Source organism: Vipera ursinii (genome assembly GCF_947247035.1).
Source record: "Vipera ursinii genome assembly, chromosome: 8".
In the NCBI taxonomy this organism is placed as follows: Eukaryota; Metazoa; Chordata; class Lepidosauria; order Squamata; family Viperidae; genus Vipera; species Vipera ursinii.
This window is the reverse complement of record NC_139519.1, coordinates 4,067,303-4,084,061: the sequence shown is the minus strand read 5'-3', so window position 1 is coordinate 4,084,061 and position 16,759 is coordinate 4,067,303. Positions and strand designations below refer to the sequence as shown.

Genomic DNA, 16,759 nt, shown 5'->3' with positions numbered 1-16,759 from the left:
TAGACTTCTACCTAACTCTGCCTTCAGAGGACAACCTTGTAGCGATCATTTGCCTGCAAACCATCTGAATTCTTTGCTCCCCCAAAGTTGAAACTCGGTGCTTATAACACAGACACTGTGCAGTAGTTGGTCAATATGCCCCTTGCCTTCAGAACATGCTTTTACATAAGAACTGCTTTAAATTCACTGTTGTGATCAGATGTGGGTGTGCATTGATGGATTTTGTTCTCCACCTCTGGGAATAAAATGCACTACTAACATGCACTAATTAAATGCTGAATTTGGACTGGCAATGGAAGAGAATAGTTTATACATACAGGAAGGAAGAAGTCCTTACACAATAACTGCAAACACCAGAGCAAACAGAACTTTTTATTATTGTGGGGGGTTTTTTTTCACACCAAGCTATTTATGTCTTTTAAAACAGCAAAACAAAATATACTGCCAGATACAAACATTTACTAATATTTTCCTTGCCTCCTAACATTTTGTGGCCCATCTGTAAAAAAAATATTGAGGCCAAAGTCAGAGAATAATTAAAAATCCATACTATTAATATTACTACTGCTTAGACACGGAATTTCTATTTTAATGTTGTTGCATGTTTAGATGGGATTTGGCATTTTTATCCATCTTCTAATGAGTCCTTCCCAAGGACCCGGGATAGGCAGATGTTATTGTTTGAAGGTGTTACAGATATTGTCACAGGAAGATAAGCTGTTTCAAATAACGCTGTCTTTTGCAGTTGACTGATGGTGATTTTTGTCAATGCTGATAGTGTTTAAGTGGTGCTCCAGATGTTTTGGGATTGCACCCTATCACTATTGGTAATATTATGGCTGCTATTATTGCTGTTCACATAGTCAGCCAGATGTTTAGACTGGATTTTTATCCACCTTGTTGTTATTATTATCGTTCTATTAAGTTAAGGTGTAGCTGTAATTCCTGAAATGTGTGAACCTTTGGAGAATAAACAGGAGGGCAAGATAGAACCAGGTATGTGCAGGTATTTTGGACCTTGAGCCTACATATATCCCAGGCAATGTTTTCCCAAGCTTGACATCTTCCAAGTGGGTGACACTATCCACAAAGTGTGGAATCCCAATTCTATACAGATCTCCAAATGCCTTCCATCCATGTGAGAAACATTGCTTGCTTTGCCCCCCTCCCCCACAAGCCAGAATCCAGGGCCAAGTGTCCTTTGAGGGCAGAACCTCGATCTTTTTTTCCAGCCCAGGAAATGCTATTTTCTTAGATATGCCTGCCAAGGTAAGGATTAAGATTTGAAGCAGAACTTGGATTGAAGGTGGTTTGGGACAAGCCGCTTCCATTCAACCCAACCCAGGGCTAGGCAACCTTGGCTCTTTTATGACTCGTGGACTTCAACTCCCAGAATTCCTGAGCCCGCATGGCTCAGCTTGGAAACCTCTCCCTTTCCCCTCAGCATGGCTGGCTCAGGAATTCTGGGAGTTGAAGTCCACGAGTCATAAAAGAGCCAAGGTTGCCTACCCCTGGCCCAACCTAACCCACAAGGCTACTGTTGAGGTATACAGGGAGAAGGGATCTCACACTTGAGCTGACACTTGAGGCAAGAAAAAATAAATATTTATTATCTACCCATTCAGCCTTGAACTGCACTCAGACACAGTTGTGTTATATTTGGGTTGCTTTAAAGTTGTCGGCGTTTCCACTCCAACACTAAAAGCCACAAAGGGAGATAGCTTCACCGCTGCAAAACAAATCCAGGGACAGATGCATAAGAGGTCTTCTCCTCAACCCCTGGCTAGGCTGATGCCCCACAACCCGTCTTTAGTTCTAGAAGAGGGATGTGACGAGGCCACACAGCAGCAGGGAGAAGGCCAGGAGGCCGGGCCCCTTCAAGGCCTGGCTGTGGCCTTTCGCCACCACAGCCGAGGAACTGAGGCCCTTCTCTCTCCCAGCCAAAGAAGAGCTACGCCCTCTCTGGGACTTGCTGAGAGAATTCAAGCCGTATCCCATCGCCGCGCCTGCTGCGGCCAGCCCTGCCATTTTTGCACCGTGGCCGCCTCCGGCTTGGCTCTGTTGGTTGCTGCTGCTTTTCGGCTTGGAGTGAGCCTCTCCCTGTGATGGCGGCCCTTTGTTGGAGCCTCCTCTTCTACCTGCCCTGCGGGAAGAGGCCGCTCCGCTGAAAAGGACGAGCAGCAGTAGCACGATGCAGCAGCAGGTCATCCAGCCGTACCTCATGGTGTTTCTCCTGGAACAGAAAGAGCAAGCGAGCAAGCTGGCTTCTCGGCCAGCAGCACTGAGGTGGCAGAAGCACCTGGACGCTTCTGAGCAACCTCACATCCTGACATGAAGAGAGGCGAACTTGCAGGACTTTACGTATCGTGCATCAATATTGCCCTGTTTGAAGTTGTGGGCTAAAATCTGGTCTGTTCTCTAACCCAGGGCTTTTCAACCTTTTCACCCACTGTACCACTTTTAGGATAGGGCAACATCCGAGTACCACCAGTCGCCCAGCAAGGGGTCAAAAACTTGATGACCAAAAAAAAAAAAAGGAAAAAAGTGATGAAGTACAGGTAGTCCTTGACTTCCAACAGTTCACTTAATGACTGTTCAAAGTTACAATGGCACTGAAAAAAGTGCCCCCCCAAGCCAAAGCTGAGCAAGACATCTGCCTGCCCGCCCAGCGGCGCTCTTCCTCCTCTCCGAGGTTTTCATTGTTGTGAGCATTTCTGTTGAGGATTGGCAGAGGGGGTGGGGTCGGGTGAGTTTGATTTTTATTTCCCCCCCCCACATCTGCTGGGTGGTTGCAGCAGGTTTTGGTCACTTCACATGATCCTGGGACACTGTGACCGTCATAAATATGAATCAGTTGCCAAGCATCTGAATGTAAATCACAAGACCCTGGAGATGCTGCAACATTCCAGCTGATCAGCGCTTCTTCTTTAAAATATATTAAATCTGTATTTGCAAAGGTAATTAATACATCACCTTAGTAGGTTACATTTTTATTTATTTTATCTTTGTTATGCTACTATCTTAATCTCATCTATTTGATTTTACTTTGGGGCTGTATTTGATCAAATGTTGCTACTCCTTGGCCGAATAAACACTATTTTGATTTCAAAAATAAACAGATGGCTGATTTGCTAATCAAGAATTACCCAGCCAGTCCTTTCACGATGGAAGGGTCTTGCTAAGCAGAATTCAGGCTGAGGACACAGCAGAGCCGAATCTTCTGGGAACTGGGAACACAAAGGGATGGAGAATGGTGTGCACTCATCCATCACTCCACACACACCTCAGCACATCCCCTTGTGTCCCTCACATGACTGCTTTACCCAACGCCTGTCTACACAACAAAAACCCATTTGCAGCAGCTGCTACAGAGAGCCGGGAAGGGCCCCTGAGTTTGGGATACAAAATCTTTCCACTGTGCCCACAGCAAAACTGCAAGAGGTCTGGAGCCCAAATGCTGGACGTGTTCACTCTTCTCCCAGCCAGTTAAAATCTGTTGAAATAAAATAAATTCCAAGCACCCCTGAACACTTATAGACTGTGACAAAGAAACAATAACGTTCAAGAGGCATATTCTGAGCCCTGGGATGCCCCAAAAGGTTGGGTATGGAATGCAGGTCCCCAAGGAGAGAGCTGAAAGATGCGTCGTCTGGAAAACCATTGGGCAGACTCCAGAAGGTGTACTACCCAATAGGAACACTTCAATGGGAGTGAAGTGGTGGCACAGTGGTTAGAATGCCATACTGCAGGCTACTTCTGCTGATTGCCGGCTGCCTGCAGCTTGGCAGTTTGATTCTCACTGGCTCAAGGTTCTCAGCCTTCCATCCTTCCGAGGTCAGTAAAATGAGGACTGAGATTGTTGGAGGCCATATGCCGACTCTGTAAACTGCTTAGAGAGGGCTGTAAAGCACCATGAAGCAGTATATAAGTCTCAGAGCTATTGCTGTGCTATGGGGCTGTTTTGCTGCAGACCTCAAGAAAAGGAGGTCAGCTGTGGTCTTTGTGAGGGGCTGGCGGTAGGCTGAGGACCATGTCATGCAGTCCTGTCTTCTGCAAATGGATAGTGGAGAATCATCTTGTACAGTAAGCACACAGTACAGAGAAGCATCTAGAGATCAGCCAGAGGCAGTTGCAACCACTATCTTGACTTTTTCTGACACACACAAACGCACCAACCTCCCTGCAGAGACCATTTTTTGAGAGCCCTTGAATTAATTAAAATGGGAGGAAACTCTCTGTGGGTCTTCCGTCAGTCTTCAACCTAAAACCTTCAAAGTTTAAGAAGAAATGCAGCCTTACTGGGATTAAGGACTCTTATTTAAGACACTAAAGGCAGGATTTGAACTAAAAAATGGTTCGGCTCTCATATTCTGCCTTCATCTTATTAAAGCAACTTTCCTCAACCTGCTGCCTTTTGCATTGACGGACATTGCAATCCAATAATACGTTAGCAAGATATTTGGGGCATTAAATTGGAGAAGTCAGTACTGGAGGGATGCCCAAACATCCCTCTTTCTAATTGTTTGGTTTTTCTCCAAGACAATTCTCCCCAAGACCAGCTGGTGAAACTGGCATGAGCTTTATCCCACCCAGGAAGATAATTGAATCTGCTCTGAACAAGATGAGTTAATTTGATCTGTTAAAGCAGATTAATGGATTGCGTCCTGCTTTTTCCTGGTGGGCTTATCTTTAACCACTGAGATTTTGCTTCAGCAAAGAGAAGAATCTGGGGAAAGCCTACTCGTGAAAGAACTTTTATAGGAGCTTGAAGAAAATCAAAACAGTACTGCGCATTTCCTATAAGTTGAAAGAAAGAGCAGAGCAAATTTTGTGAGAACTGGGCTCATCTTAAAGCAGAAAGAAGGAAGAAAGGCAAAGATTTTGAAATCAGGGTGAAATGTTGTAAAGACACCGCAAAGAAAGCCAGAAAACTTGCAAGCTCAACTGCCCATCACTTACTCACTTACTGTCTCCCTGGATTAACCATCAGTGAGAGGCCCCTGGAGATTATTGAAGACCACGTTGTCTAAGGACATGTCGGGACATCTGTACGAAATCAACGCTTCACCATCCTCTGTCTGTTTGGTAAAGCAAGCTCAGCTCTCTTGCATAGCTGGCCTGGGTATCCCCAGTTTCAATAGAGGTCACAGGACTTGGAAAAACAGCCCACAATTCAATGGAGGTGGATCCTCCAGAGTGAGAACATCAGCTCTTAGTGACCGGCATAGAAAGTGGGAGCTGTAATGACCACAAGCTGTCAGGCTTTGCTTTAATTATTTTCTTTCAGATAAATGCTGCTGATTTGGAGATGGGATTCAGTGAAACATTCATTAGTCCTGATTTTAAAGTCCTATTGTTTCATAGGGGTGTTTTTTCCCCCCAACTCTTGTAACTGATGTTTTTCCTCATCTGTTAACCATTTCTGCCAATTCTGACATTTTCACAATTCATTCCCCACTGTAAGAATTTCACTAGTCTTCCTTCATTGTAGGTCCAGGAATCTTGCTGTGGTTGCCATGGATAAAATCAATCTTCCAATCTTGCGGGGAAAGAATTGAGAAGCAAGCCACCACAAGCCAGGAGTCTCAACTGTGACCTCTTCCAAATGGTGAAATGAGCATGTGTGGCACCCCGTGAATATAACAAAGAATTTCCAAGGATTATTGCTGGCACTTTATGAATTGCAAGTAGTCTTCAACTTATGACTGTTTGCTTAACGACAGTTCGAAAACTGAGAGGGATCTTGGAATCTTTAATCAGTTAAATATGTGTTGCAACTGCCAAAAAAGCCAATGCAAGCCTTGGTGCCATTAATAAGAGGGACAGAATCAAGATCACGTGAAGTATTAATACTTTACAATGCCTTGGTAAGGCCACACTTGGAATACGGCATCCAGTTTTGGTCGCCAGGATGTAAAAAAGATGTTGAGACTCTAGAAATAGTACAGAGAGGAGCAACAAAGAGGATTAGGGGACTGGAGGTTAAAACATATGAGGAACGGTTGATGGAATTGGGTCTGTCTAGTTTAATGAAGAGAAGGACGAGGGGGGACGTGATAGCAGTGTTCCAGTATCTCAGGGGCTACCACAAAGAAGAGGGAATCAAGCTATTCTCCAAAGCACCTGAAGGCAGGACAAGAAGCAATGGATGGAAACTAACTAAAGAGAGAAGCAGCTTAGAACTAAGGAGAAATTTCCTGACAGTTAGAAGAATTAATCAGTGGAACAGCTTACCTCCAGAAGTTGTGAATGCTGCAACACTGGAAGATTTTAGAAGAGACTGGACAACCATTTGTCTGAAATGCTATAGGGTTTCCCGCCTGAGCAGGGGGTTGGACTAAATGACCTCCAAGGCCCTTTCAACAGTTATTCTGTATAATACAGACATGTCAAACTCATGATGTCACGTGACGTCGCGCGATGTATCGGAACTTTTTCCCATTGCCTGCAATGGGATGGGCATGGTTTCTCCGTGACACTCTGGCCTTCGGGCCGGCAGTTTGACACCCCTGGTATAATATGACTGGCTTAAAAAAAGCAATTTATGATCTAAATTTGCACTTAAGATTGTCACAAATCTTCACACATACACAATTTCATCTGATTGAAATTCGGGCACTTGGCAATTTACGATCCATTGCAGCATCCTGCAGCTACATGACTGTAATTTACAAACAAATGGTAAAACCAACATTGATTAATCTGGATTTTCATTACAACCATGTGGTTCACTTAACTGCGGTGACTCAATTTACAACTACCGTAAAAATTGGGGTAAAATCAGATTTAGTCGTCTGGTGACTTGATTTATGACCAATTAGTGGAAATACACCTCCCCCAAAACCATGTTTCTAAAATAAATTAATAAATATTGGCCTTCTGGAGTTTTACAAGTCAGTCAGAAAGCTATCCCCGACAATAATCCCTGGTTGCAAATCCACACTGGTGTAGTTCAGATGTAGGGATGGTTCCGTGTTTGACCAACCAGGATGACTTTAATAAATCTCAGATTGCCCTGGATGTGTGCCATCCTTTTAGCCCCCTACACACAGGTGGGCTTAGCAGGTGGGCAAACTGGGTCAGAAAATTCACCTCAGGAGTTCTTCAAATAAATGGCTGGATTTAAATCTTCATTAATTGTTTCAGGCTAATCAGTGTATGAGACAAAAGAAGACTGGCTGGGGAATTCTGGGGGTTGAATAAATAATAATAAACCTTTATTGTCAAAGTACAACATGTGTACATTGAGATTAACTGAGCCCCCCCCCCCCGTGCTCTCTCCCCCCAACACCCAGTGACAACAAACCCTCCATCCCACCACACCGTGTGAACCAACAACACCACACACCGGCCTCCCAAGTCAATTCTGCATAAGATTATGTCCCATTTAAAAGCCTAACAGCCCACGGATAAAAGCTATTTTTCAGCCTGTTGGTACGGCTGGCTATATTCCTATATCTCCTACCGGATGGTAGGAGAGTAAAGAGATACCGTCCAGGGTGTGAGTCGTCCCTGAGAATCTTCCTCACTCTTCCAAGGCAACGAGCCCTACACATCTTTAAAACTGCCACATTTTAAAAACACTGCACTAAAAGTTGTATTTCTGAATTAATTCCAGACTTCATACTTTCCTACAAAGTAATTCTTTTCTAGGGAAAAGAATTGTTTTCTCTGTTTTTACAATAAATTAAAACGCTGGGAGCAGCATAGCTGATTCTGCCAGCTCTTTTCACACATTTGCACCCAACCCTCTCCATCAAGGGCTGAATTTCCAGCAGGAACAGAACCATCAGAGCTTCAGAAAAAAGATAACAGCCCCTACTTTCCTGCTTTATCACTTGGCAACCGCAGAATTAGAGCAGTGCAGTTCTCACACATATTGTACCACAACCTTGAGCTGCCTCCAAGAAAAGACTCGCAAAGAGAATCCACAGCCTGGACAGTCATTCGACATGGCACCCTCTGAGTTATGCACGAAATCCATTGTTCAAAGAATCCAGAGCCAGCTTTACCCTGCCAAATTGTCATTTTATTAAGAATTCGAGACACAATTGTTTTCTTCATACACCAGACAACACATATTTTATTAGAAAAAAGAAATGCTGACCCCATTGCCCAATACACATTATCTCCAGACCTAAACGAAACAAAGGACACAAGGGTACATTCGGACTACGAGGAGCACGCAGATCACAACTGGCTACAACTAACTTTGTGCTATTCAGCCCCTGAAGGCATGTCTGGAGTCGCTTCCAAACCATTTCCTTGAAAGATGCTGAATTTTGTTTGTGCTGCTTTGTTCTTAAATCTCTTCAAATAAAGGGGGGGAAAAACATTTCTGTATAAATTATTGCTGTAACTTTCCTGTGCATGTGATATTTGGCATATACAGTATATCTATATCGTTTTACTCCTAACATCATTCCACTCCTGAATTTCACTAGATTTATCTATGTAGGGCAGACATGTCAAACACAAGGCCCGGGGCCCGGATCTGGCCCGCGAAGTGGTTTCATGTGGCCCGCGAAGCCATCCTGGAAACAGTGAGGGAACGGCCCCCACTGCCTTGGCCCTGGCCCAGAGACCCTCCTTCTGCCAGAGACCCTCAGACCTGTCCCACTCCTGCCCAGGCCCCCATAGGCACCCTTGTTGCGAACGATGTAGAGCTGGCCACGCCCACCCAGTAGGCCATACGCACTCTAGCCACGCCCACCCAGTAGGCCATGCCCACCCTGGCCACGCCCACCCGGCCCCCTGAGGGCAACCACAATGCTGATGCGGCCCTCAATGAAATTGAGTTTGACACCCCTGATGTAGGGGTTTTAGACATTTCCCAATCGATCAAGTGAAATTTAGGAGTACAGTGATGTGAGGAGGTTAGTTAGAAGAGGAATGGATAGAAAAGATTGGGGTTTTTTCTGAAGTTTCCACAGTCTAGTGCAATTTAGGAGTAAAGTGATGTTAGAAGGTGAGCTAGTAGAAAGAGAGACGTGCCTTTATCTGGGCAAGGGTCTCGTGGCTTCTGTGGGACTCTCAGGAGGGTGGAGTTACAAAAAATCTGAAGCCACAACATTGTGCCTCCTTTTGACACAAACACACACTCCACAGACATCCCTTGGATAAATTTCCTGGTAAATTTATCCTGGATAATATTGCAGACTTTAAAAAAAATGTCACCCCTTTCAGTGAGATTCATTCCAGAGGAATGGGCAAGCTTGGCTCTTTTATGACTCGTGGACTTCAACTCCCAGAATTCCTGAGCCAGCCATGCTGAGGGGAAAGGGAGAGGTTTCCAAGCTGAGCCATGCTGGCTCAGGAATTCTGGGAGTTGAAGTCCACGAGTCATAAAAGAGCCAAGCTTGCCTACCCCTGGACTCTTAAGCCATTTTTCCTCAAACTTGGCAACTTTAAGAGAGGCGGACTTCAGCTCCTAGAATTCCTGGGAGCCGAAGTCCACATGTCTTAAAGAGTTGCCAAGTTTGAGAAACGCTGGTCTAAACACTGAAAGGCGTATGCAGGAATCTTGCCCTCAAAAATGTCTAAACCGAAGCTGTGATTCTCCTTCGCACGTAATCAGGAGGAACAAAACTTTTGTTGGCACAAAGCGGTGGAGAGGGGAGAAGAGGGCCAGGAGTGTTCTTCCCTTGTCTGCTTTTGCTCCCATTTTTTCCCCCCAGCAGCCTCCCAGCTGAAACCCTGAATGCACAGCTAGGTCTTTAAACTCTCCTGTCCTTGAAAGGAAAGCAAATTATCAGGAGAGAGTGCAGAAAGTAGCAAATGAGAGAAATTTGCTCTTCTTTCCTTCTCTGCTCCAAGCTACGTGCTTCCGAGCAGCCCAAAGAGCTTCTCAGAGGGAAAAATGGGAACAGGCCTTTCTCTTTTTCATTACTACCCTGAGGATGCCACTGTAGAATTCTGTGGTGTCTGTGCAATAGCCCTGGGATTAACGCTGGGAGAGGGCTTTAAAAATAATGCTCCTGGAAAAACCTTTACTTGGGATGCATGTCAGGTGGCAAGCCTAACTCGGATCTCAGTGAAGAGCAAAGTGAAGTCCCACAGGAGGATGAGTAAGATAATTTCTAAAGCATCTGTTGTTTTGCTACCTATTGCAGCTCATCGTTTTAAGTGCAATCAAGTATCTTTTTAACAATCAATTAATGGGAGTTGCGTATCGAATTTCCCCCACTCCCCCTTTCCCGTGTTCCATATGGCCTTTATAAAACTGATGCACTTCAAGGTGTTGGACCACAACGTTCTTTATCTCATCTGGCACGGCCAGCACTTGGATGCACCTGCTTTGCAAAGAGAAGGTTAATCTGTGGGGTCTCCAGGCGGATCTGAAAGATCCCAGCTCTCTGGAGGGCTGCCAGCAAGCCGGCGCTGATGATCTCCACCAAATATCTGTGCAGTAACTTAGTGGAAGATGGCATCCTGTGTTCACAAAAATTAGTCCAAGTCATTTGGGGAAATGCTCAGTGAGAATCACCGGTCACTCAATAGCTTAATTCACACACACAACACTAAATCCAGGTCAAAAGAAATATTAATTTGTATCTCACGCAGTGCCCCCAAAATATAAACCCTCTTATGGCGACAGGTCGTGGTTTCGCTCACAAGACAATGGCTGGGTTCTCACAAGTTGAAGCACAAGCAACCTAGCCAGTGAGCCTCGCTCGGCATTTTGTGCAAAGACAGCCCTTGTGCTGAACTCTGGCATCCCTGAGATTAACCCCAAGGTCAGGGGCAGGCAACCTTGGCTCTTTTATGACTCGTGGACTTCAACTCCCAGAATACCTGAGCCAGCATGGCTCAGCTTGGAAACCTCTCCCTTTCCCCTCAGCATGGCTGGTTCAGGAATTCTGGGAGTTGAAGTCCACCAGTCAAAAAGCGACCTAGGTTGCCTACCCCTGGCCTAGGTGGTATTTAAGGTGGAGGGGGCATTTTCAAAAGGCCAGGACCAACCGTGCTTGCTTATCTATTATTCCACATCATTGTCCCTGCCAACGGTTTTCAAAGTCCGTGGCAGCAGAGAGTATCCAGAGACCTGACCAAAGTCAGCAGAAACTTAAGGGCTCCTGCTGGGCCGAGAAGCCACCACACTGCTTTGGGATTTATGAGACGCAGGGATGCAGAAGAGCCATGCTCTTGCCAGAAGCCCCCTCTGCAAAAGGATTTGCAAAGGGTAAAAGTTCCTGAGCCCAGCTGCCAGCAGCCAACGCCACCCATGTAGTCTAGGTAGGAATTCACAAACCGGGGACAAAAAGGAGTACCATATCAGAATTAAAGTATCGAGGAACAGCAAGCGAATGTGGAGAGAGGAAACAGCTACTTGGAGAAAGGGAGAGGCAAAAAAGGAAGCGCAAGGAAGTATTTTTGATTCAGCTTTCCATCCTTCCAGGGTCAATAAAATAAGGACCCACATTGTTGAGGGCAATATGCTGACTCTGTAAACCACTTAGACAGTGCTGTAACACTCTATGGAGCCCTGTATAAGTCGTAGCGCCATTTTTGATCTCTGGAGGCTCTACGTTCTGTGCCCATCTGGGAAGTCTTGACTGATGGACCCCCCCAAAAAAAAACACTGAGCAGATTTCCCATGTAGGGCAGGCAACCTCATCTCTTGAGGTTGCTTTAGAGAACTTGGGGGCCAAGCAGGAGAGGTGGACAGAAGGCAAGGCTCAGTTCAGAAGAAGACCCAAGAAGGCTGGGGCCAGGTCAGGAGTTGGGCCAGACCCAACACAGCCACTGCAAACATGGCAATGAGCACGGTGGGAGGAGGAAATGAACAGGAAGGCCAGACATGGATGGTTGGGTGAGGAGGGGTAGAGAAGGTGGAGCTGCCCGGGGAAATTCCAAAGCATTTTAATACTTTTGACTCCACAAAAAAATCCATATTTACTACCGCTAAGCTGCAGAAGTCAAGTTTAGGGAAAACTCAAGTTTTCCATTAAGCATCTCTTTTCTCCCCACCCTCCCAAAACCACCCTCCCCCAACACTTTTTAAAAAAGGGTTTGAGAAGGAAAGAACTGCTCGGTGGAGGAAACCTATGGGTGGCTCCTGGAGACTTCTCATCCAGAAGGCCGGGTTCCAAGGATGATCATCCAGTACCAGTACCAGCATCAGCTCAGAAGGAACGGACAAGGAGATGTCCTGTTTTCAACACTTGGTGCTGAGAGGCATCCTCCCCATCTTCCCAGATTCTCTACCGAGTTCGCTGTGGTTAAAGGGAGAAGGAGCAAAGAAGGTGCTCAGAGCGACTCTTGTTCAAATTCCTTTCCTGGGAGAAGAAACATCCTTGTCCACAAGAGCAAGTAAGAAAGTCTTCCGGAGGAAATCTGCCTCCAGGATGCCTGGCCGGGGACTGGCAGGGCCAGGAGGCTGCAGTCTTTCAAACCGAGCCTTTACATTGTTGCTGGACCTTCGGAGATTTCTTCTAATCGCTGCGCGATCATTATACGTAGCACCGAATACCTGAAAGGGATCCAGAATAGAAGAGTCATCAATTGACAGCTGCTAAAAGGAAGGGACTGCTGAACCAGGAGGAGAAGGGGACGTATGTGACGTCCTTCCCTGAATAACACAACAAGGTTTTGGGAAGCATCTCCAAAAGCGGCATCTTGTCATCCAGACCTTTTACAGGTAGTCCTCAACTTACGGCCACAACCGAGCCCAACATTCCTGTTGCTAAGCAAGACGTTTCTTAAGCGAATCTTGCCCCATTTTACAAACTTTCTTGCCGCACTTGTTAAACGACTCGCTGTGATTGTCAAGTTAGCAGCACGGTTGTTAAGTGAATCTGCCCTCCCCATTGACTTTGCTGGTCAGAAGGTCACAAAAGGGGATCACAGAATCCCCCGGGACACTGCAATAAATATGTGTCAGTGGCCGGGTTTCTGATCATGTGGACCATGGATAGTCTCCTACGGTTACGGTGAAAAATGGCCACAAGTCTCTTTTTTCAGTGCCACTGACCACTAAGCGAATTGTTGTAAATCAAGGACTACCTTTAATCTAGAGATTAGAAGATTACCAGAATTTTTTTTTCCTGTTGCTGGTTCCCTGGAAAGGAAAAACTTACTTGTGCCTTAATTTCTTCACTTCCCGGTCTTCCTCCTCTTCAAGTTTTTGGATAAAGCTCTTTAGAACAGGCATTTCAAATTTAATATACTGAGCAACCTGCACAGACACACAAAGTACGGAAAAGTGAAGCAGATGGGTTTGGGAACGCCCAGTTTTTGCAAACCTCATGGACTGCCACGAATCAGTGTGGTGGGTTATTTTTGTCTAGGAGCCGAGAAAAGCTCCTTGCTCCCTGTTGCAGTTTCTCAGCGCTAGCAACTTTAAGATGGGTGGACTTCAACACCCAGAATTCCCCAGCCAGCAAGGTTGAGAAGCACTGTTCTCTGAGCCGTTTAGGAACAAGGTAAGGCTAATAATGGGGAAATGGAGGCCCATTTCTGTTGTGATTCAGGGTCAGCCTGTGGGTTCGGCATTTGGGTCGGACGACTCAGAGGAGGAGGGGGGTGTTGAAGAGCTTGCTGAGGGGGTTGGAGAGCTTGCTGATGAGAGCCCTCAGCCAGGCCCCTCCCACCTGGTCACGACGGAGACCCAGCTGTGTGAGCCTGACAGCGTGGATGAAGATGACCCACAGCTGGCCCTGTTCAAGGACGCCCGACGCAGGAGGCAGTCAATCAGGAGTAAACAGAGGAAGGCAATGGGGCACCTCGGAAGGAGGCAGAGAGAAGCCACGCCCTGAACTGTATAAAAGGGGAATGCGTGGGAGGGCTGGTTTGCTGAAGGCAACCGCTTGAATAGCTCCTGTTTCATGGTTCGTGTTTGCTCTCTTTGCTCTGTTTATGTTTTTATGTTAATAAATTTGGCAGGCTTAGTTCCAGCCTCTTGCCTTCTTGTAAAAGGGGTTGTCCCTGTCTTTTCTGCAGGGCCGGTAGCAGGCTGGTACAGAACAATTTCATCCCTCGGTGCTATTTCTGAAGCACTTGTCTCCCTCTGCACTTGGGGTAACAAAGCGCCTATGTGAACCGTCTCACCTTTCCTCCAGAACCCAAAAGGTTAGAGACAGTGTCACGTCTCCGCTCTTTTCCCACAACAAACAAATGGGGTGGATTGTGCTAAGATAATAGTTAACTACCCATTTCTTTCAGGTTTGAATGAGTAGGTTTTATGGGCCTGGAGAAAAAAAAAATAAGAATATGCAACCCCTGAAATAAATGTAGCAGCAAGTACTCAAAATAGTTCTCAATGATTTATAAGCAAGACAAATTATTAATACAGATAATGAGAAATAATTACACAAATAAGTGAGGAGCTGTCTCCTGAAGACGTGGGGATTTTGGAACGAAAGCCCAGGAGAGATTTTAATGGCCGGGCCTAGCGTGTTCCTCCTCCAAGATGTTGGAGATTGAGGAAGCACCTCTACGTGATAAGCAAAGAATGGATTCCCACCACACAATCACTCACGTCATATGTGACTTCTTCCACCTGGTCCTTCTCCATCAAAAAAACCTTGGAAACCTCTTCACACGGCCCCTGCAGAATCCGGGCAATCAGTGGGTAATCTGTGACCTTCAGCTTCTGCTTCTCTGCAGGAAATAGAGAACAAGGACAAGGGTCGGGATCCAGACCTCAAGAACACCTCATGTTTACCAACAGGAGAAAGAAAATGACCTCCTCTAAAACACAAATCAAGAAACCTCTTCCGGTTTACACAGGATGCACCTATTGGATTCCCAGGAAGTGTCCAAAGTCTTTCTACAGCCAGGGTGACTGTGCCCCCCACCCCACCCTGGTTGATGTCAATTCCTAGTGATCACATAGGTAGACCTTCTCCAGAATGATCTATCCCCAATCTGGTCCTCCAAAATTGCAGTGTATTTAAGTTCATCCACCTTACTAGAGGTTGTCCTCTTCTTTTTCCTTCCACTTTTCATGGACTTTTTTCTTTTATGGTCTTCTTCAATCAAAATATCTCAATGAAATCTCATGAAATGATCTATGTTTCTTTTTCTGCATATGTGTGCTAGTCGTTTCCAACTCTACAGGCCAGTGCTCATCTCCGTTTCAAAGTTGAAGAGCCAGCGCTTGTCCGAGGACGTCTCCGTGGTCATGTGGCTGGCATGACTAGATGCCAAAGATGCACGGAACGCTGTTACCCTCCCACCATAGTGGTCCCTATTTTTCTACTTGCATTTTTACATGCTTTCGAACTGCTAGGTTGGCAGAAGCTGGGACGAGTAACAGGCGCTCACTCTGCTACGCGGCACTCGGAATTCGACCCGCCAAACTGCCGACCTTCTGATCGACAAGCTCAGCGTTCTAACCCACTGATTCTCAAGGTCTTCTGGAATCTCATAGCAATACGTAGCACTTAGATTTATATACCGATTCACAGTGCTTTACAGGCCCCTCTGAACGGTTTACAGAACCAGCATATTGCTCTCCCAACTATCTCAGTCCTCATTTTACCGACCTTGGAAGGTTGGAAGGCTGAGTCAGTCTTAAGCAGGTCAGAATCGAGCTCCTGGCAGTTGGCATTCTAACCACTGGGCCACCAGGGCTCTTGCCAATGTTTCGTTTTGCCAATTTGACTGGGGGACACACCTGGACCATCTCTGCAAGCTATGCAATGGTGGCCTGTGGACCACCTTGCAGAGAAAAATGGAGCTAGTTGGTCTTTTTTTAAAATGTAGTCCTAGAGGAAGTGGCTTCACAGAGCTGGGTCACCTGCTCTACCAACACTTGCGGCAGTTTTCAGAAGAAGACAAACACCACCACCTCCACCCCATCTTCTGGGCACACTCTGGGAAATCACAGGAGTTTTAAAAGCAGATGGTCTGCTGTCCAAGATGAAAAGTAAAAAAGAAATCTAGGGTCATGCCGAGTGCCAAGCATAGTTCTTTGTATCTTTATATGTCTTTTGCTTGGGTAAAGATTAGCTTTTCCTTTTAATATGCCTTTGACAGATATTCACAGCAGCCTCAGAAATTATCATATGAGGCCTCCACCACTATACCTCAAAATGTTGTGATTAAATTGTGTTCATTAATATGGCAGAATAGGGGGACAATTATGTAAACCATTGTTTTCCAACTTTGGCAACTTTAAAATGTGTGGATTTCAACTCCCAGACCTCCCCAGCCAGCAAGTTCACACATCTTAAAGTTGCTGAGGCTGAGAAATGCTCATAACAAAATAGGCAAGTAGAGCAATGGATTTCATGTTCATATTTGTTCTGCCCCTACAAACGTCTTTATCCTGACTCTATCCAGCTGCTCACTGGAGTGAGGCCCAAGAGAGGACCTTGGGTCAAAAAAAAGCTTGCCCAGAAGCCCTACCACTGCAAGACACAACAATATCCTTCTCACCTCCACTGGTGTGCACAATGTACAAAGCAAATTCTTCTGCTGAGTTTTCAATCTGAAAACAGGAAAAAAAAGAGCATTGGTTCTCCATGCTTGCAGCCCTTATCCAGCTCCCCAAGCGCTTCTTGTTCCAAACAGGCCAAGATTGAGTCCCTTTGCTAAGGAGTTCCAGATGTCCAGATCAACATGGCCTGATACCGTGACTTCAGTTGAAACTTAGCTACTAAGTTAAAGTAGCAAGCTAGAAACCAAAAAGGTGAGAGTTCTAGTCCCGTTTTGGGCACAAGACCTGGCTAGGTGACTTTGTGTGTATCACCAAAAAACTGTGAGTTCTAGTCCTCTCTTGGGGAAGACAAAGTTGTTGTTGTGGGAAAAACAG

The 16,759-nt window shown here is 45.8% G+C and overlaps 1 protein-coding gene across 2 annotated transcripts in view; it reads right to left on the bottom strand.

Moving 5' to 3' along the window:
* Positions 1-12,014: 12,014 nt before the first annotated feature.
* Positions 12,015-16,759, bottom strand: part of RASSF2 (Ras association domain family member 2) — a 40,418-nt gene continuing 35,673 nt past the window's right edge. For both annotated transcript variants that reach the window (XM_083368352.1, XM_083368351.1), the window contains exons 8-11: positions 16,384-16,435; positions 14,480-14,601; positions 13,080-13,177; positions 12,015-12,472 (exon numbers count right to left, since the gene is read on the bottom strand). In XM_083368352.1, the coding sequence (XP_083224478.1) occupies positions 12,403-12,472; positions 13,080-13,177; positions 14,480-14,601; positions 16,384-16,435 (342 nt within the window). In that variant the 3' untranslated portion in view covers positions 12,015-12,402. The remainder of the gene's footprint in view (positions 12,473-13,079; positions 13,178-14,479; positions 14,602-16,383; positions 16,436-16,759) is intronic.